Genomic DNA, 21,079 nt, shown 5'->3' on the forward strand with positions numbered 1-21,079 from the left:
AGAATATTGATTACTATTATTGATGAAGTTAAAAAATGAGATTAATTAACTTATTTTTAAAATTTATCGATTAAGTTATAATTCTCACAAGTGGAATAATAATTATTGAAATGTGTAGTATGGTTTTGATTCTTTATTTTAAATATTTTTCTTGATTTTTAAATAATTGCTTGAATTTGCGTGAATTTAATTTAAGGAAAAAAAGATTTTTAGAAGTTTAATCTAATTATTAAACTGAAAAAAATAAAATTTAAATGTTGATTGATTTTTTGGCAAAAGATATATAATGATTTCTTTTGGTAGAATCTTCTAAAAAAATAAAAGAAATTTAATTATTGATTGGACAATAAAAATTTGATTAAATTTAATGCTTTCAAAACACGTGTTTGCTAACAACCTAAAAATGAATGTTTAATATACTGAGCAAAATTAAAATAAAAGTTAATTCGAAATAATACAACGAATTTTCATTTCAGTTACATGCTCATTTTGTAATCTTAGTGGCAAAGAACTTCATTACTTGTTTTAATTTAAAAAATATTTTAAAATTTATCGATTGAATTTTTAAATTTTGAAGAGCTGTTTAATTAGATAATTGCAATAAATAAATCAATCAATATATTTAAATAAAGATATTACGTTTCGAAATATGAGCATGTAAAATTTGATATAATTTGATTAAATTTTAAATACCCTTTTTATTTAGTTATTAACCCTCCTTAAATCTTTGACAAATAAAAAAATTAATATAAATAATAAATTTTTAAAAAATTTAATAAAATATAAAAAGAAAATATGAGAGTTTAATTAAAAAGCTTCATATTGTTGTTGATGATTGTTCTTCAACAACATGTTACTGTAATTAGGGCTGCCGAATAAGGTGTAGAAGAATTTGAATTCTAGACTGAAGTTGGTCGTCTTATGGATATTATCATTAACTCACTTTATACCTAAAAAGAAATTTTCTTAAGAGAATTAATTTCTAACTCTTCTGATGCTTTGGATAAACTCCGTTTCTTGTCTGTTAAGGACCCTAAGCTCACTGAAGATTTCAAGAACCTTGAAATCTACGTTGACTTCGATGCTGAAAAGAAAACCATTTCCATTACCGATACTGGTATTGGTATGACTAAGCAAGATCTTATCCAAAACTTGGGTACTATCGCTAAGTCTGGTACCACTAACTTCATCGAAGCCATTAAAGGTAAATTCTTATTTAAATTTAATTCAATATTCAAAGAATGTAATCCAGCTATCATGAAACTATTATCAGCTTCTATTTTTAATAAAATAAACCAAATGATAAGCACCTACTTTACATTATTCTTTAACACATCCTTTGTCTATGGTTTAAATATGATTGGATCAATTATAATCAAAATTTTTAAAAATTCACATAAAAAAAAAATGTCTGATTAAAAAAAAGAGTTTATTGTAACAATGACATTATGAGTTTATTGTAAAAGATAATTTTTATAGGACAATGATTGCTTTAGCTTAGCATTTTATTTTTTATTTTTTCTGATCATTTTTTTTAAAAAAAGGTGGTAATGTCAACATCATTGGTCAATTTGGTGTCGGTTTCTACAGTTCTTTCTTGGTTGCCTAAAAGGTTTAAGTTAGCTCTAAGCACCCTGAAGATGAACAATGGGTTTGGGAAAGTAGCGCTGCTAACTCATTCCATGTTTTTAAGGAGACTGAATAACTCTTATAAAGAGGTACTCGTGTTACCCTTTTCTTAAAGCAAGATGCTTAAGAATTCTTAGATGAAAAGAAGTTAGGTGAACTTATTAAGAGACACTCTGAATTCATTAACTTCCCTATTAACTTGAGACACTTCAAGGAAGTAGAAAAAGAAGTTGTTGATGAAGAAGCTGAAGCTAAGAGAGCTGAAGAAAAGGCTGCTAAGACTGATGAAGAAATCAACGAAGAAACCGATGAAAAGCCTATCATGAAGAAAATCAAGGAAAAGGTCCCTGAATGGAAGGTTATGAATGACAACAAGGCTATTTGGACTCGTCCTAAGGAAGAAATTTCTGATGAAGATTACGTCTAATTCTACAAGAGTTTCTCTAAGGATTACGAAGATCCCCTTAACTGGATTCATTTCAAGGGTGAAGGTGAAGTCGAATTCACTTCTCTTCTTTATTGTCCTAAGAAGGCTCCTCATGATTTATTCGAAAACTACTATGGTAAGTCTGCTGCCTTAAAGCTTTACGTCAGAAGAGTACTTATCAATGAAGAATTCGAAGAACTCATGCCCAGATACTTAAATTTCATTAGAGGTGTTGTAGATTCTGATGATCTTCCCCTTAATGTCAACAGAGAAAGTATCCAATAAGTTAAAATGCTTAAGGTTATGAGCAGAAAGCTTGTTAGAAAAGCTCTTGATATGATCAAAAAGATGGCTGATGAAGAAGGTGGTGATGATTCTGAAGATGAAGATGACTCTGAAGAATCCCATGAAGAAGAAGTCAAGCAAAAGGAACCTAAGGAAGGTGAATAACACTCTGAAGATGATGATGATGAAAAGGGAGAAGATAAAGAAAAGCTCACCCAAGAAAGAAGAGATCGTTACAAAGCTTTCTGGAAGGAGTTCGGTAAAAATATCAAGCTTGGTATAATTGAAGATTCCTCCAACAGAAACAAGTTAGCTAAGTTAACAAGGTAAACTAACAAAAACTATTTATTTATTTATTAATCAATTTCAATCAAGTTTTTATTTTTTGAATATCAAAACATAAAAACAAATTAGTAAATAAATTATAGCAAGCTTTTTATTCATTAGCGAATTATCAGAAAAAAGTCAATTAGTTCATCATAAATTAATCAAAAAAAGATATTTTTTCATAGCAATTTAAATAAAGTTTGATTTAAATAATTAAAAAATAAAAAAATAACAACAAAAAAATTTACTTGGGAAAAAAAATTAACTGTGGAAAAAAATTTAGAAAAATTTTTTTTTTTAAAAATGCTTATTTTATTTTTATTAAAAATTTAATTAATTTAAATTTAATAATTTAATTTATAATAAATAAATAGATGGTACTCTTCTCATAACTCTACTGAATTAACTTCATTTGACTAATACATCAGCAGAGCTAAGGAAAACTAAGACAGCATCTACTTCTTAGCTGGTGAAACTAAGGAAATTATCTTGAACCACCCTACCATTCAAAAGTTACTCAAGAAAGGTTATGAAGTCCTTTTACTTGATGATCCTATTGATGAATTCACATTCTAAAACTTGAATGAATATGAAAAGAAGAAACTCGTTAATGTTGGTAAGGGTAACTTCAAATTCCCTGAAGACAACGAAACTGAAAGAAAGAGAAATAAAGCTGTCAAGAAGGCTTTCGAACCTTTGACTTCATGGTGGAAGAAATTATTAACCAACGATTTAGACGAAGTCAGAATCTCTCAAAGATTACACGATGATCCTTGCGTCATTGTTTCCAGCGAACATGGTTACTCTGCCTAAATGGAAAGAATTTCTAAGGCTTAAGCTTATGCTAACCAAGATAGATCTAACCCTGCTGCCAACCAAAAGAAGATCCTTGAAATTAATCCTAACCATCCAGCTATTAAGGAACTCCTTGAAAGAGTTAAGGAAGATCCTGATTCATAAACTGAAGAAATCGCAAACGTCCTTTACGAAGGAGCTTTGGTTAACTCTGGTTACTCTCTCAAGGACCCTGCTGGTTTTGCCAAGAAATTCTACAGACTTTTAAATAACGCTCTTGGTATTCCTAAGGACGCTCCTATCGAAGAATATGAAGTCGATATTGAAGATGATGAAGAAGGTAAATAAATAAATATAATTTAAATATTTTTAAAACTAATTATGATTTTTCTTATTAAATAGAAGCTAAATCTGATAGCCAAACTCAATCTGATGAAAATGTAGACATCGATGATAATGGTAACGATTAACAAGAAGTTAAAGACGATTTGTGATTAAATTGATATTGTGCTTCCTAATTAATTTTTAATTGTTCATATTAATTTTGAAATGTAATTCTATCCCATACATATACAAACACACACATACATGTTAGTTAGAACATTTAACTTTATTTCTTAATTAGCTTTCAATAAAAAATTTAATCTTTGTTCATAATTAATTTCTCCTTTTTTTATTGCATTAGAAGTAAACAAAAAGCTTTATTTTTTTACAATTATTTGAAAACCAGAATATAACAAAATTATATTCTCTTACACTGTGTCTTTTGTACTTTCCTAAATAAAAAACTCAATCAATCAATAATTTGTATAAAATATCTTAATTGTTAATTAAATCCTTGCGTTTTTTATGATTGGTAAAATTGCTGAAGTATTTTTTTAAAATCTATCTATAATTCATTTCCATATTTGCTGTTTCCTAACCATGTTTTAATTTTTTACTTTTTTAACAACTAAAAAAATTATAAGTCTTTTATAGAAGCCATAAAATGCTTCTTAAATATTTAAAAATTATAATTTTTGATATTTACTATTGTAGATTTACATTACATTTTACTAATAACTGACGAAGAAAGAGTATAGAGAATAAATAATTTACTTGATTAATTTTATTACTAAAATTATCTATGGCTAATTTTTAGAAACTTTTTTATTTGAAGACCCTTATTAAAAATATCAAAGTAGAGAAGCGTTAAATTAGGAAATTTAAAGAATAATTTTTCTGCAGCTTTTTATTTTGTAAAATATTTTGAAGTTTACTTAAAAATGCAAATTTTTATGACAAATTTAATATGTTCTTAAAAATTGATGAACTGATGCTTGGTTAATAATTACCACAAAATTCTATGAATCAATATCTTAAATTGTTTTGACACTTAAAAAGTTAAATTTGTTTGCAAATATTATTTAGTATTGTGATTAATTATAAAAAGAATTTTTTGGTTTTAAATATAGTGACCCTATGTATCAAATATTCTTAATTATTGTTAGTAATTAAGAAAATTAGTGATAATTAATAGACTTAATTATTTTCAATAGTTATAAATAGTAAAGAAAAGTTAAGAAAAGTATAGCAAGCAGAATATTTATTTATTCATTCATTTGCTTTTGAAAAACATTTCAATAAGGAATTAACAAATTTACTTAATTTGGTTTCAGTTAAAATACATTTTAAAATAGATAAAGTCTGATTTGCTTTTTTATTGTTTAATGGATTTACTTTAGACTTTAAAAAAAATTGATGTATTTGGTAGAAGAGTGGAGTTAAGGTTAGATAAACGCAAAAAGCATAAAACATATTGCGGTGCGGTGGCAACAGTTTTTATCTTTTTTTTTACTATAGTAGTGACATGGATTTATGTTTCTCAATTTTTTTAGCATGATAACCTTTTTTTGCGTATATATGACCTAAAATAAAATGAGTTTATAAACATAAATGATTAAAATATGAAATACAATATTAATCTTATGGTCTAAATAATCGATAGCTCAACAAGCTAAATAATAGGTACAGATTCTCTTATTTTTATAGCTAATCTAATTACTAAAAATAATGATAATACAAATACTGTAAATATGTCAAAACAACTGTAGATTTGTGATTAAAACTAATCATTTTTTTGCTTACCAAAAGGAAGCGATTTCTTATTAACATCTTCGAATAATTAAAATTAAGTAGTTTACTTATAATTAAAGATAATGCAGTGTCCTTAATGGGTCTAACAAAGTGGTTAATAAATTAATTGTCAATCTTAATCAAATATAAATACTATAATGTAGAATGCAAAAGTTAAAGTGTAATTTATGTAATATGAAATAAATCCTAAAAATTTTGATCTACCTGTTTTCCCTTCTTTGAAAACTTTTACTGTTAATCTACTAAATGCTAACAACAATAGTAATACAGGTACCCTATTATAATTTTATTTTTAAGAGACAGTTTTATCAACAGATTAAGGTTGGATTCTAGAGGATTATAAAGATTAGTAAATCAATTCATATTACACATACTAAGAAAACTAATTGGATAACGCAACTTCTTCATTACTTACAATGGAGATTTATATTTACAGCCAGAAACATTTTGTTGAGGTAAATTTTATTTGAAATTATTCATAAAAATATTTATTACTAAAATATAACCCAATTAAAACTAAAAACTTTATATTTTTATTAAGTAGTGGTAAAATACATTTCGAACAAAAAGTATTTTTGTTGATATTGTATCAAGTTAATTATAATTTTAGTTACTTCATAATATACAGCAAATATTCATTAATTAAGATGCTATAATTATACCTAAAAATCAAAAATTTCTAATTTTTATAAAAATTGAAATTTGAGTTTTGGGGGCATAAAGGTGCTAGCCAATTAATGAGGATTTACTGTATATTTCAATTTAAAATTTTTTATCTATTTCTAATTTAAAAAAAAGAGAACTTATAGTAAGATTCAAGTATATTTAGCTTATATTGGTGGTATTATAAAGATGCTTATGATTTTAGGAGAATTTGTAACTCGGCCTTTTGTAAGATTAAGCTTAAGTATTAAGATCGTCAACGAAGTATTCGATTTTGAAGGCGGGGAGTCAGAAGGTGGATCTACAGATATTTTAAGCTACGAAGAGCTTTATCATGTTCCAAAGATTCAACAGAATGAAAACTAGTTCTAAAGAGGTTCCAGTATTTAAAGTTTAGCAATTTAAAAATCATTTAGTCCAACTACTTTTGAGGGTATGGCTAATAGCTATTTAAAAAATGAAAGACCTCCTTAGTTATTTAAAAATAACATAGACTAAATCGAACCTTACAACTAAACCACAAGTCTTATTAAAATACAAAAAGCTGAATAAAATAATGTAGATAATAAAGGAATGATTGAAAAAAATAGGAGTAGAAATATATCGATTATCCATGAGCATCATAATGATAATCATAGTGTTTCAACTCCATAACACTATAACAGACAAAGTAGAGATATAAGTCCTATGATTTCGGCTCTAGGGTTAAAAAAACTAAGCTAAAATGGGAGCTCGAATAAATAATCAAAAACTTCTTTGGATGAAAACACATTTGTAAATTAATAAAAATTAAATTAAATTTAAAGCTATGTATTAAACAAGGAAGAAGCTTCCTAATTTGATAGGATATAAAATGTAAAACAAACTTTTCAGCCTATAAACATTATTGGATAGATACAAATACATAATAATAAATCTAAGGAAGCATCTATCTCTTAGTAAAACTATGAAACACCTAAGCTTCCTTTTAATAATTAAAGACACAATTCTTGCTCATCATAATAATCTTCTTCATCATCATCTTCTTCTTCTTAATCTTCCTCATCTTAATCTCAGTCTTAGCAAAGCTCACAAAGATCAAAAAATGGTCAAAGTAAAAATAGAAATAAAAAGCTATCAAATTCTCTTCCTAGCACCCCAAAATTGAATTAATTGGTAAAAACACAGGTACCTTCACCTTCTTATGCTCAACATAAGAGTGATAGATTAAATTTTAGATCTAAAAAATAAGAGGAAGGATTTTAATTAGCTGATTAAGTTGGAAATTAGCAAACAAGATAATCATAAAAGATAACAGGTGATATTGAAGAAATGATTAATACTCCTAACTGTATAAAATTGGTATCCTAATAAATAGTATAATCTAACTAAATAATTAAAAATAAACAAAATTAATAAATCACCTTGAGTGTAGATACCAATCTACCAAAACCTATTTCTAATTAATTTTTATCATTAAATGAATAACAAATCACTTCTAAAAGAAGTAAAAGTATTTTAAAAAATGGGAATTCTATCACTATCAGACACAGTTACAGTATTGGTGAACATAATTAAGAATCTAGTCCTTAAATACCAGAGGAGTATTCACCTTAAAGGAAAAATAATTTATCTATCACATTTTGCAAGACAGAAAAATAATCTAATTACAATGATGAAAAATCTCCTTAAAAAAGCGATTATGGATCACAGAGACTAAGCCCCGATTATCGTACAAGATTTTCAGCAATTTCTTCTCCAGAGCGTGATTCTAATTATTCTCCCTAAAATAAATAACATGTAATAAAAAATATTAGTTTTTAACCATAGCCTTAAAGCATTATTAAGCCTTTTAACCTTATTGAGAGAAGGTCATAATCGGTATTAGGGATAAGTAAACTTAAAGGATTTAAAATAGCAGAAAATAATAGTTTTAACCCAAATGATTCTCAAAATATAACTCATTTACAAAACCAAGAAAGAGACAATATTAGAACAAGAAACAGCTCACAAGCATAGCAATAAATGTAAATAAATATGCACAGGCATAGCTCCAAAAGACTATCATTAATAGACTAGTAAAGAATATTAGCAGCATCAAAGCTAATGGCAAACTTTTAAAACCATTTGGAGACTCCTGTGGAAGCTTTGAAAGACTATGGAAAACTAGCCCATTCTCCTAAAAAAAAGCTTAAAAATGCCGACAGCATATTTAAAAAGCTAGTTAGATAAGGAAAAGTTCTAAAAATGCAGTTTTTCGATTATTTCACATTTTACTTGCAGTGCTTCAAAAGTATTTATTCTGAAAAGAAGAAATAAATAAAATATAGCAAGGAAAGGGTAAATTGTTTGATTTTTAAAAAATATAAATTCAATAATTATAAAAATTAATTTAGGTTAAAGAAAGGTTGGATGTTGTATATATCATGCAGAAACTTGTAGAAATTGATAAATTGAAAATGCTTGTCCTCAATGAAGATTAGATTAAGCTTTTTGAGTATCTTCCAAAACCTATTGTGCATCTTAATCCAAAAGAAGTACCACCTAGCCCTAGTTTGAAAAATAGTAATAAACCAAGTCCAAATAGTCACCTTCATCACCCTTAAAACATGTAATAAGCTTGGTCTATGCTTCATTAACAAAAAAATCCTATTGAAAAAGCAGCAGAAGCTAGTGAAGTTTATAAGAATATGATAGAAAACGATCCTGAATAGCTAACTTCAATTGATAGAAAGTTGCTTGAGATGATGGATGTGAGAGTAAAGAATATATTTGAGAATAAAATTATTAACTAGAGATAAAAAAATTAAGCTCAAATTGAAATGAATAATTCAGTGCTACTTAATAGAATTAATACAGATTAAATTAATATGTCCATTAATGACAATAATGTGACAAAAGATAATTGTAACGAAACACAAAACTTATTTTTAGATCCATAACAGTAGTAAAACAAAACAAACAATAGCCAAATTCTTGAAAAATATACTAATCAGAATTTAAAATCGTTAGATGAAATACCTTTCAATAAAACAGAAGAGTATGGAATTCAATCAAATAAAAATCAAAACAGCACAAAAAATTTAAAAAATTTATTTTTATATGAAGTATAACAATCTTTGAAAAAGATTGATGAAGAAAGTGACTAAGTTAAGAGATAAAATTCTATAAATTCTAGCCAAAAATAACAAGAGCAAGTAATTAATCAAAGTTTGTGGAATCAAAATATGTACTCTTCAAAAGAAAATTAATTAAAAAAAACAGAAAGAGTTGTTTGAAAAAAATTATTTATAATTACTTAATAAATAAATAAAATGATAAAAAATTACTTATATAAACCAAAAAAATCACTTTTAAGCAAATTTATTTAAAAAATAAATCATAGTCATAGAATTTTAATTTAATTAAATTTACAAAACATTATATTAAATAGGAAAAAAGTTCTTTAAATTATTTTTAAATGTAAAAAATCAAAATTAATTTTAAGGAAGTAATCATTTTGGAGTAAAAATTAAAAAAATAAATAAATCTCTACAACCCCTTATTATCTAGCTTACTTGTTTTTACTTTTTTAGTTTTTTTTATAACTTTTTAATTATTTTATTTCTAAATGACTTTTAAAAGTCTAAAAAATCTTCGTTTATATGACATGGATGAAAGCATTAATTACCTTATTACCTTTTATAAAAAAAATCTAAAATCTTATAATTAAGCTTTAAAATTAGATTATTTTATAAGTATTATATTTTTTTACATAAAAAATTTATTATTTCTTATTTCTGTGTTATTAAAGATTTGAGATTTTTTTAAATAAACCTTTTTAGATTTAAAATACACTACTAATTTGAATTAAAGTTTTGAGGTATCAGCAAAATTAAATAGAAGAATAAGTAAATATTATAAGATTTATATTGTAAATAATTTCCTGTATTAAAATTGTATTTTTTAACTTATTGTTTTTTAATAAAACTAACTTTTTTATTTATATTTTATAAATTTTATAATATTTTTAAGTTTAAAATAATTTCAATTTAACTGAAAAATTATTTGTAATAGTAGTCTTTTAAAGATTAAAGTAGAAAGTAGATAGGTAGGTGTCTTTCTTTATTTATATCATCAAATAGTTTTTGATTGCAAGATTTACAAATTTAACTTTGGGAGATAATTTAACTACGTGTCTGACTTTAAAAAATAAATAGATATTGATAAAATATAAATACTGAAGATTTTTGTTTTTATTTATTTATTTAATGCTTCTACAAGAATTAAAAAAGAAAGTAAATTATTGATAAATAATAATTGGTCAACAATGAGATTTAGTTGAACATTACTGCTTAAACTTTAAATTTTTGTGTGTTGTTTAAATGAAAATGTTTTATATTTGAAAGTACTTTGTAATTTATTTGATTTTGAACTATAAGAGAAGCAAATAATAAAATTAATACAAAAGATACGCATTAACGATATAGAAATTTGACATTTTACATAATGTGAAGTAGATTATAAAAAGATAGTTAGCCTTTATCAATATTTTATATCTATTGTCTTTCAATAAGTTGATAGAGTGTTTTAGTTTAACGTTGCATAAAAGCATTAAATTTATTTATATTTGTTGTGCATGATTGATAGATTGATTGCTATGAATTTTAGTCTGTTTTTTGTTACTATTGATTGACTTTTTTTAATTGTTCGCTAACCTAAAACTTTGCTTGGACAACCACTTAAATAAAGATTTCATGAGATATAAGATATTTTTTGACTATTATTTTTTAATGCTAGGAGCTTAATTATAAAATTAAGTATTAATCAGTTGAGGAATATTTATTTATGAAAAGTAGTTATTAGATTTAGAGCTTCTCAAGCATCAGTAGTAGTAGCACCAGTAGGAGCAGAACCACCACGTAATTTACCGAAGATGTGTAAAAGGAGAACAATACCCATATAAACCAAAGAGATAATCAATACACTTTTAGGTTGAACCTTAATACCAGATTCACCAGAGTAGTATTTTTCGCTGATCTTGGAGGAACCAGTAGAAGTCTTAGCTAAAGTATTTAAAATAAGAAAGTTTATTAATAAATTTTATTTTAATTTGTATAATTATGGAAAATTTGTTAGCTACTCCATTCCCTCTCTATTTTCAATCAAATTAAAATTGCTCAATAGAATTTAACAACTATATTGCGAAAATTAAGAAGAGTTCTTGAAATAGCTCAAATATTAATCAATAGGTTTCATAATTGTTAGATTTAATTACAAGAGGGCTTGGAAGAACCAGTAGATCTCTTGATGGCGGCGGCTTTAGCGGCTTCAGACATTTTAATTTATTTTTTGTTTTTCTTTTTTTTCTTTGAGTATCTTTTTTAATTTTAAGTTAATTTAATTATATGATATTCAAGGGTATTTATTTTCTTTGTTTTTAATTTAATGACATTCAATACTTTCCCTAAACACGTGTTTTAGATAATAAATTTATTGATGCAAAACACATATTCATTCATTCAATATTCAATTAATTACAATTCACTCACTATAAAATAATCAATCATTCAAAACTGCTAATTACTTGGATACTAAAAATCAATTAAGATAAATCTTATCACGTGCATACGTTTTGACTATGATTGCGATTAATTTATAATTCTTCTATCTTTTTGCAAATACTACATAATTCTAATCAATATTAATAAAATTGAATGAGTGATTTTATGTATTTCATAAATTTTAGCAAACATAAGCGAGGAACTCAAAGTAACTTCTTAGCTAGTGAAATAATATCGATTCCTATTAAATTACAACACTAGGAAATTAGTTTTTAGATGTCATAGTATCAAAGTTTTTTCTTAATTTCAGTATAAATATGAATAATTAGTTGTCGTTATATGCAACATGTTGAAATGTCATTATTCCTATTTATGAATTAAAATTTAGAAGATAAATAAAAATTGTGATCAAATTAAATGCATCAACATATTAATATTCATAAGCCATGTATTAACTAAAATATTTTAAATTGTTATTATCTAATTCAAAGGCAAAATCATCATTATTTGTATAACACAGAATATTGCAAATATATCTAGTAAATTAAAGCCAATATGTATGTATGTATTTAAACAACATAAATATTTTTTAATTTGCAATAATAAGATGAAAATATAAAAAAGAATTAAAAAGTTTATAATATTTAGCTTTAAAAATTTATTTAGCATTTTTCGAAATTTTTATTATTTTAAGCATAATTTCTATTTATAGGAAATAGACTGAATGTTTTATATTTAATAAAGCAAAAAAACTTATCTGTTATTTAGGAGATAACAAAATAATAAATTCCAATAGAAATCATTTAAAATATTTTTTTTAATAATTAAAAAATATCTTTAAATTATAGAATTTTCCATCAGAAAAAAAAATTTTTGTATGCTAAAAACTAGTTTAATCTAAAAAAATATTTAGAAATAATAAATAAAATTTTACTTTGAGTAGATTTATGATTGCATTAAATGAATTTCCTCATTATTAAACTAAAGCTTCATAGATACTTAGCTTTATATTAAATGCAATTTTATTTTAAAAAAAGCATCTACAAAATTTTTCATTTTTTTTTTTTGTTATGATCAATCAGTTACATTGTAAACATTTTTAATGCTTAAACAAAAATGTATTTATTTATTTATTTTAAATGAATTATTATTTTATTTTTTTTATATACTTGTTAATATATTTTTTATATTTCTAAACTATAAAATTTTTTTTAAGTAAATGAAATAATTAGAATTTTTAATTAGCAGATACCCTAGCAAGATAAAGATTATAATGAAAGTAAAAGAAATTTGAGAGGTATTAAATTTTTGAAATACATAAATCGCTAGGGTTTTTGTATTATGAAATGCCTTATATTATGAATACATAGAAGCAAAAAAACTAAATAAATAAATAAGCAAACAAACAAGCATCATTAACAAACAAATCTAACAAGAAACAATTAAATAATAATAAGAAATATCAAGTTTTCTTGTAAATCTATATGGAAATTTAATATTTCATTAATATTGTGTGAAAGAAACAAACAACAAGCTAAAAAGGCAAAGCAAAAAATAAAAAGGGCATAAAATTTTTTAATCAATCATCCCTTCTAACATAAATTTTTGACAGTAAGCACAATAGCTAATATAGAATCTACCTATCTGTTCTGCCACCCTTAAAGCGAAGCGTCTAACTTTAACGACTATGAGTGATATAAGTAGTGTAAGCGGAGAAACGGATAGCTAGTTAGACAACATGTTTCCCTAAGATGAAGAAGAAGATGTAGAAGGTTAAGATAAGCCAATTAACTCGATAGCAAACAATTTTAGAAATAATTAAATGCAAATTGAAAATTCAAAAGTAAATTTTTAAATTAATGGATTTTTCTTTGAGCAAATAAACCAAAATGCATAACACTTTAGATTAATCATCTATTTTTATTATAGGAAGAAAGCGACTTAGACTTTGATAGCGAAGATGATGATAATTATGCAGATGATGCAGATAGCGATATTTTTGATGATGAATTAAAAGATTCAAAATTAAAATAATTGTCCAACGGAAACAAAGCTGAATACAAACAATCAAATAATAGAAAAGTTGATTACGATAGTGCATTAAATGATTCAAATAGCGTAAGCTAATCCGGTATATAACTTAAAGTAATATTTTTCTTTATCCCCCCTTTTCAATGTTTTATTTTTCTTTTAATTCACATAGTCCCCTAATATTTGTTTTTAAATTGTTATAAATGTTCAAGCATAGTCATATTATTTTAGGAAAAAAGGTATAAAATGTAAATTGCAATGATAAAATAAACTCTTAAAGTTAATTTTAAACTAAAATTCTCCATTAAAAAGTGCTTTGAACTTTAAACTTTATCTCTAATTTAAAACAATTTTGTTGATTATTCTTTATCAAACATATCTTCTTTTAAAAAAAACTAGACTTAGAATAGCTGCAAAAAGAAACCTAAAAATTTAAGCAAGACCAAGGAATATAATAGCTATGGAAACAAATAAAATAAATAGAATAAGCACCATTCAAATCAGGACGATTAAGAAGAATATGATAGTGAAGAGCATTAACAAGATGAGGATGATGCCTTAGAGGAAGAAGAAGAGTCTTAAGGAGAGGATAATGAGAAGGAGAACTAAGATGACTTTTACAATGAATCCTTCTTATAGTCAAGTGATAATCTTGACAATCGAGAAAACCTTGATAAATCATCAGATGATTTAGATTTATCATTCTCTAATCAAACTAGTAGACAAGCCACAAGCTAACAGCAGTCAATTGCAAATGTTGCAATAGGCAAAAGAAAGAATTCATTGAAATTAAACTAATTTACTATGCTTGGATCTCCTAGGGCTAGTAGAAAAAACTCAGATATACTTTAAAAAGAGAATTCTATGATATAAGTATCGAAACCTTCTGACAAACTTAAAAAATAATACCGTAAATACCAAGAACTAGCATCATTGATACCAACACTTAGGTATTTTGAATGGTATGAGACAACTGCATTTTAAAATAAGCTTTTGCCAAGTATAAAAAACATTGTTTCTGATTACTTAATTTGTCCATAAATTATTTTTGATTAACTTTTTACAGGAGTTTTAATAAATTAATAGCTATTTGATTAATTTTACTCTTATTAGAAAATTAGAAAATTAATTTTAAATTTAAGAAGTAAAAAACAAACAAATCAAAAAATAAACAACTACTTCTATATTTAACAACTAATCATATCATTTAAAATTTAAAGTTAAATTTTTGACGGCAGCTTCGTTTTGGTTCATGGTCTGTGCAGAATACTTTCCAAGAAAAATGGCTTACTAAAAAGAAGAAGATATTATAAAGGATTTAAGAAATAGGATAGATAAAATGTATATGGAAATTATAAACCGTACTGGAAAATAATAAAATTAAAAATCAAATAGCAGCAATAATTTAAACCAATTTTAAAGTGCTAGTAATTTACAAAACGATGATAAATCAGAAGACAGTATTATACAAGAAAATGAAGATCTTAAAACATAAAATGAAAGCGGAGGAGCAAACAATCACTAGGAAGAAAATACAAATAAAGAATTTGAAATTAATTAAAATGAAGATTCAAAACCTTAGTATCAAGAAAATAAAGAGAGCAATTCAAGAGAAAAATAGAATAAATTGAATTTAGATATAAGTGTCGAAGGAGAAAATTGTAGTAATCATTAAGAATATGATCAGAATAATGATTTTTAAAAAGAATAAATTTAAAAAGATTAGCAAGTTAATACAAAAGTTTTAGATAAAAATAATATAGAAAAATAATATTAAACAGAATATATTGATGAATAGCTGCAATACACTTAAAGTAATTCATCTAGTTTTAAAAAGGCTCAAACATAATATTATAGTAAACTGTCACAACTCATTTCTGATAAAGAACCTTCTGCATCCTCGAAAGATAGAAGTAAAGATAGCAACACTAAATTAGGAGATGACTAAGAGAGCTCTCAGATAACGTGCTCTGAGTAAAACGGTATTTTATATAAGATCAATGAAGATAGCACTTAATAGATAAATATAGAAAAAGAAGCTAAAAATGAAACTCTTAAAGAAGCGTTTGAAGAAGCAGTAACAGAGAAAATCTAAGAATAGCTTAACAATTTAGAATAGTTTATAAATGATTTTTAACAAAATAATTTTATCTCTTAATCTTAAATTTTAGAGGAATCACACAAAGAAAATCAAATTTCTCACAGTAATAATTAGAATTAATAAAAGGCAGAGATAAAGAACTAAGATGAAAATGAAAACCTCAAGAACGAACAAAAAAATAGTTTGAAAAATCAATTAAATTCGTTAGACAAATAAATAAATTTTATAATAGATTAAAATTAAACCAAAGAAATAAACCAAGTCAAATTAAATTACATTAATAAACACGCATACACTTTTGAAGATGAAGTTTATATTATACAAAATAGATTATTTCTCTTGGAGACATTAAATTACTTCTAAATAATGGAGGAGTCTTCAAATGAAGAAAAATTAATTTAGTTAAAAAATATAGAGTTAGAAAAAATAATTAACCTCCTTATCATACGCTACTAATAGCAGTATGAGCAAAACAATAAAGAGTTCGAAAATTTAAAACTTAGAATTAAAGAAGACTTTGAGCAAGAGAGAAGAATTAATGATGTATAAAGCTTAGATTTTAATGATATATTAATAGATTTAAACACAATGAACCCTATAGAAAAAGAATATATAAAATTCTTAGAGTCAAAATAATAATTGGATTACAGCTAATCAATCTAAATAATGCAACAACAGTAAAATATTTTAGGAGATTTACCAGATTAGGCTATTGTAGGGTAGCAATCCTTAAAATCTTAGGGTTCAACAAAGTAAGTTTTAATTAAACATAGTGAAGAAACTAGATGCCAAGTTTGTAATGAGTGTGATTATGCTGATAATGATCTGATCGTTTTTTGTTCAGTAAATTTTTTTTAATTTTTAATATTTTTAAATATTTTTTTACTATAATTGCAGAGGTGCAACATGTCAGTGCATTAAAAGTGCTATGGTATTGCTTCTCTACCATAAGAAGATTGGATATGCGACGCATGCATATCCTTTGGACCTAATGCAAAGTATTTAAGATGTGCACTTTGTACTAAAAGAGGAGGAGCTCTTAAAAGGTCAAAAATGCCTGTAAAAACAAACTTTTTTGAGCATCTTAATACAGATTATCACTCCTATTTAAAAAATCTCCCTGAAGAATTCAGCGATTAACCTGAAGTTTACGGTAATTATTTTCCATAAAATTATAATATATTCAATATATAAATAATTATAGACACATCACTTTGGGAAAATGATAAGAAGAGAAGTACTAACAAATCTCCTCAAAATGATGAAAATTAAGAAGAAACAGAACTCTATTTTGATTTTTAGTATTAAAATAAGGTATATCCACCTGAGGAAATTCAAAAATATGAGCCAAAATCAAAGAATATTTGGATCCACCTCACTTGTGCTTTGTGGATATAAGAATGCTATTTTGAAGAGAGATCCTCACTAAATATGATTAGAGGTAAATTTTTTGATTATTTTAAGAATAATATTTTGATATTTTTTATAAACATATTAAAATTTTAAATAATTTAATTTAATAGGAATAGAAAATATAGATAAGAAGAGATTCTTGTTAACTTGTTTGATTTGTAAGCAGAAAAGTAATAAATATTTTTTGATAATAAATGGCATTATATTGAATTTATTTTTAATTGAATTTGAAGAAAGTGGCTGCTGCATTTAGTGTGCAAAAGGTAAATGCTCTGCTTCTTTCCATCCGGAATGTGCTAGGAGAGCAGGACTTTCGCTTGAAGTACGACATCTTGAAAAAGTCACTCACTTGGTGTTTTGTTAAAGACATACTCCTTTAAAATTGAGAAGAATTCTTGAACAGAAAGAGAAAAAATATAAAGATGAGATTCAAAAATTCTGCAGATCTATTGAAAAATACAATGAAACTTATTTCAATGAATATAAAGCCAAAGAAAAATAGAAGGCATTTAAGCCTTCTAAAACCCTGCTTAAAAAAGCACTTAAAGATTAAGAAAGAGAAGAAAAAGAATTTATGAAAGTAAGTTTAATATAGAATTTTATAAAAATAAATATTTTTATGAAAAATAGCAATTTAGCCTTTATCTTCTGGAAACACCATAAAATAATTTTGTAATAAACCTCTCTAAAGAATATGATGACTTTGAAGAATCTATAATAGCCTATCATGTTGTAGATATTAACAGACCAAAATAATAGCATTTAAGAACTTAGATTTCTAAAAATGACGATATTTGGAAAACAATAGAATTTAATGAATATCCTCCAATCCATTTGTTTAAATTATATAAAAAGCTCATAAAATCAAAAAAAGTAGAATTTAAAAATATATTTAATAGCCTAAAGAGAATCAAAGATAAAGAGCAAGAAGAACTTTTTATTAAGCAATAAAAATAAATGAAAAAAGAATAGTAAATGCTGAAAAAGGAGATGCTTCGTTAAGAAAAAGAAAAGAAGAAAATGCTTTAAAAGCAGAAACAATTAGAAGGTTTGAATCCTCGTAAAATTTTGCACACAGAGAATGATAACATAGAATCTAGCTAAATAAACTAAACAAATGAGTTATCCTTTCTTGATGACGAAACATCAAAAATGTAGCTATCATAATCGATTTAATAAATCCAAAGAGCAATTTAACCAAAAAGAAAATATAATAAGTAAAAAAAGAATAATATTTTAGAAAACAATGCAAGCAGCAATGAAAATGGGTATTCTTACATTCAAAATGAAAGCAATGTTAATTAATCTTAAAATGGAGACTTAAGATTTAATCAGCAATCTCATCTAAATGCTGATACAAGTAACTATAACTAAGAAATAGAAAATTCAAATGCTTTTCCTGATATTGTAAGTGCCTCAAGTGATTTTCCATTAAAATCTAAATCAAAAGATAAGAAATCCTAAAAAATTAAAGAAAAGCAAAATGAAAAACATATAAAAAATTATAAAAATATTGATTCACAGCAAAGCTTGGATAAATAAAAGAATCTCAAAAAGAAATTAAATAAGCATAGATCGAAAGGTAACAAACAGCTTTATAAGCAATTTTTTATTTAATTTTATTTAAATTGTATTTTAATATTTAAAATGATATTTTTTCACTTTTAAAATCAATAAAATGATTAAAAATTGAATTTATAATTTATTATATTTTAATTACAGGTGAATATCAATTAAATTCCTAAGGTGAAGAATAATTTGTCTTAAATAAAAGTGCTAAATCAGTGTAAGGTGAAGACGATGATGAAAAGCTTTACTGTTATTGCCAAAAGCCCTATAATGAAGGTGAATTCATGATATGTAAAAGATTAATGTTTATTTTAAAATTTAATTTAACCAAAACAAAATTTTTTATTTTAGAATGCTAAAATTGTGAAGAGTGGTTTCATTTTGAATGTATTGGGTATATTGGAACTGATACAGAGGCTGAAGATATTGATTTTTTTTGTAATGAATGTGATGTAGATGGTAAATTATTTTAGAGTAAAGAAGAATATGAGCGCTTCTTTGATCCTTAGCAAGCTCTCTACTCTACCTACAAGCAGCTAAAAAATAAAATCACAACTCCATCTTTCAGGTAAAAGCTTATCTTGGAACGTAAAGACTTAGCTTCTGCAAATAGTATTCATAGTAGTACTAACTTAAAAAGCGAAAAGAAGAAAGATAAAAAAACTACTAGTGGTTTATAAGAAAATGAATCTAATAGCTTAAGCAAGAGCAAGGCATCAAACACAGCAAATAGCTCATAAGATTTGGCAAATAAAAAATTACAAAGTAATGAATAGGCTCTTTTATCGTAGCTTATTTAAATAAGTGAAAACTAAATGAAAAAGCAATAAGAAAAATCTAATGGTGTAATGGAGGTTGAGCTTGTCAACCAATAAATTCCCAAAAATAACCATAATGATTAAGATAAAGAACTTTATGAAGAATTATAAGAGAGTTTTAGTGATATTATGAATTCTAGTTAAGAAGAAAATAATAGAATAGAAAAAACTATTTCAATAGAAAAAGAAGATAATGAGGAGGAAAGTTTAGAATTATTATATGAAGAATTCACTGATTCATATATTAAATAAAATAACATTATATTAGAAGAAGTTAGTACGATTATTAAATTAAGAAAATTAGAAGATGGAAGCATAATTCTGGTAGAAGATTAGAATATATAACCTTAAGAATGAAACACAAACAAATTTTGATAAAGCTCATCACATCCTATAAATTAGAATGAATGAATAATAAATATACGAATAATGAATAATGAATAAATGAGTTAATGAATAATATTTAAAAAATAGAAAATAATTTTTAATTGCAGTTATTTATAATATTAATATCAAACAAACAAAAAAATAACACACACTTTCTTTCAAATCAAATATAAATTAAAATTGAATAATAACAAAGCTTGTAATTAGGAATGAACTTATGAATGAATTAATTTTCGAATGATAAATTCAAATAATGAACCAACTAACTAATTAACTAACTAACTAATAAATAAACTTTTAAATAAATAAACACACCAACCGATAGTTAAGGGGAAAAGAAAATATGTATAGATAACTAATAACTCTAACAAATCAATCACACATATATCATAAATTACATGCATAAATAAATAAATACATACATACAACACATCTGTAATAACCTAATAAAATAAAAATGTTAACCATATTCTATCTGAATACTAGTTTAAGCCAGTTATTATTTATTAATGTAAATTATACAATTAATTATGATAAAAATATATTTCAATATTTTTATAAGTTAAAACCTTTTATATAAAAATTAATTAATTAATTTTCTTTAATCGTCCTCAAAATATTTAATTCCTCAACAAATATTATTTTAAAGAATTCTATTTATTTATTATTTTTCTTTAGTTTTACTTATTTTATTTTATAGCACAAAAATTAATATTATCACTTGACACAAATGTTACAATTTATTAAATAATAGTTTTAATGAATGATAAAAGTATCAATTATAGTAAAAATAGTATAAAGACCACATTTAATTTAATATTTATTTATTTTTATATTCCTTTATTTTATATGTAATTTTGAAAACTTCGTATAATTTATATTAACCCAAACCAAACCAAATTAAACTAATCTAAATCGAATGAATATATAATGAAAGGTAGTATCTTGAATTAGTTTTTGGATGTATACATCAAAA

General features: G+C 24.6%; 4 protein-coding genes across 4 annotated transcripts; 3 read left to right on the top strand and 1 right to left on the bottom strand. All coding sequences in view use genetic code 6, as the record gives it.

The window, feature by feature from the left end:
- Positions 1 to 795: 795 nt before the first annotated feature.
- Positions 796 to 3,957, top strand: TTHERM_00444670 (heat shock protein HSP90; the record flags this gene model as incomplete). Its single annotated transcript, XM_001023330.3, has 4 exons — positions 796 to 1,204; positions 1,545 to 2,667; positions 3,043 to 3,803; positions 3,866 to 3,957. The coding sequence occupies 4 exons, from the start codon at positions 796 to 798 to the stop codon at positions 3,955 to 3,957; spliced, it is 2,385 nt and encodes a 794-aa protein (XP_001023330.1).
- Positions 3,958 to 5,622: 1,665 nt separating this feature from the next.
- Positions 5,623 to 9,519, top strand: TTHERM_00444680 (transmembrane protein, putative; the record flags this gene model as incomplete). Its single annotated transcript, XM_001023331.2, has 3 exons — positions 5,623 to 6,054; positions 6,398 to 8,581; positions 8,638 to 9,519. The coding sequence occupies exons 1-3, from the start codon at positions 5,662 to 5,664 to the stop codon at positions 9,517 to 9,519; spliced, it is 3,459 nt and encodes a 1,152-aa protein (XP_001023331.2). The 5' UTR covers positions 5,623 to 5,661.
- A 1,579-nt stretch (positions 9,520 to 11,098) lies between these two features.
- TTHERM_00444690 (Sec61beta family protein) lies at positions 11,099 to 11,742 on the bottom strand (the record flags this gene model as incomplete). The annotated part of the gene is made up of 2 exons (XM_001023332.3): positions 11,099 to 11,286; positions 11,499 to 11,742. 2 exons carry the CDS (start codon positions 11,740 to 11,742, stop codon positions 11,099 to 11,101), a joined length of 432 nt encoding a protein of 143 aa, XP_001023332.2.
- A 1,729-nt stretch (positions 11,743 to 13,471) lies between these two features.
- On the top strand, positions 13,472 to 20,073 carry TTHERM_00444700 (PHD zinc finger protein; the record flags this gene model as incomplete). Its single annotated transcript, XM_001023333.2, has 11 exons — positions 13,472 to 13,627; positions 13,714 to 13,929; positions 14,215 to 14,815; positions 15,036 to 16,759; positions 16,814 to 17,069; positions 17,121 to 17,357; positions 17,440 to 17,499; positions 17,563 to 17,909; positions 17,960 to 18,911; positions 19,052 to 19,189; positions 19,250 to 20,073. 11 exons carry the CDS (start codon positions 13,472 to 13,474, stop codon positions 20,071 to 20,073), a joined length of 5,511 nt encoding a protein of 1,836 aa, XP_001023333.2.
- Between the last annotated feature and the right edge of the window lie 1,006 nt (positions 20,074 to 21,079).

This window comes from Tetrahymena thermophila (assembly GCF_000189635.1).
Source record: "Tetrahymena thermophila SB210 genomic scaffold scf_8254437, whole genome shotgun sequence".
In the NCBI taxonomy this organism is placed as follows: Eukaryota; Ciliophora; class Oligohymenophorea; order Hymenostomatida; family Tetrahymenidae; genus Tetrahymena; species Tetrahymena thermophila.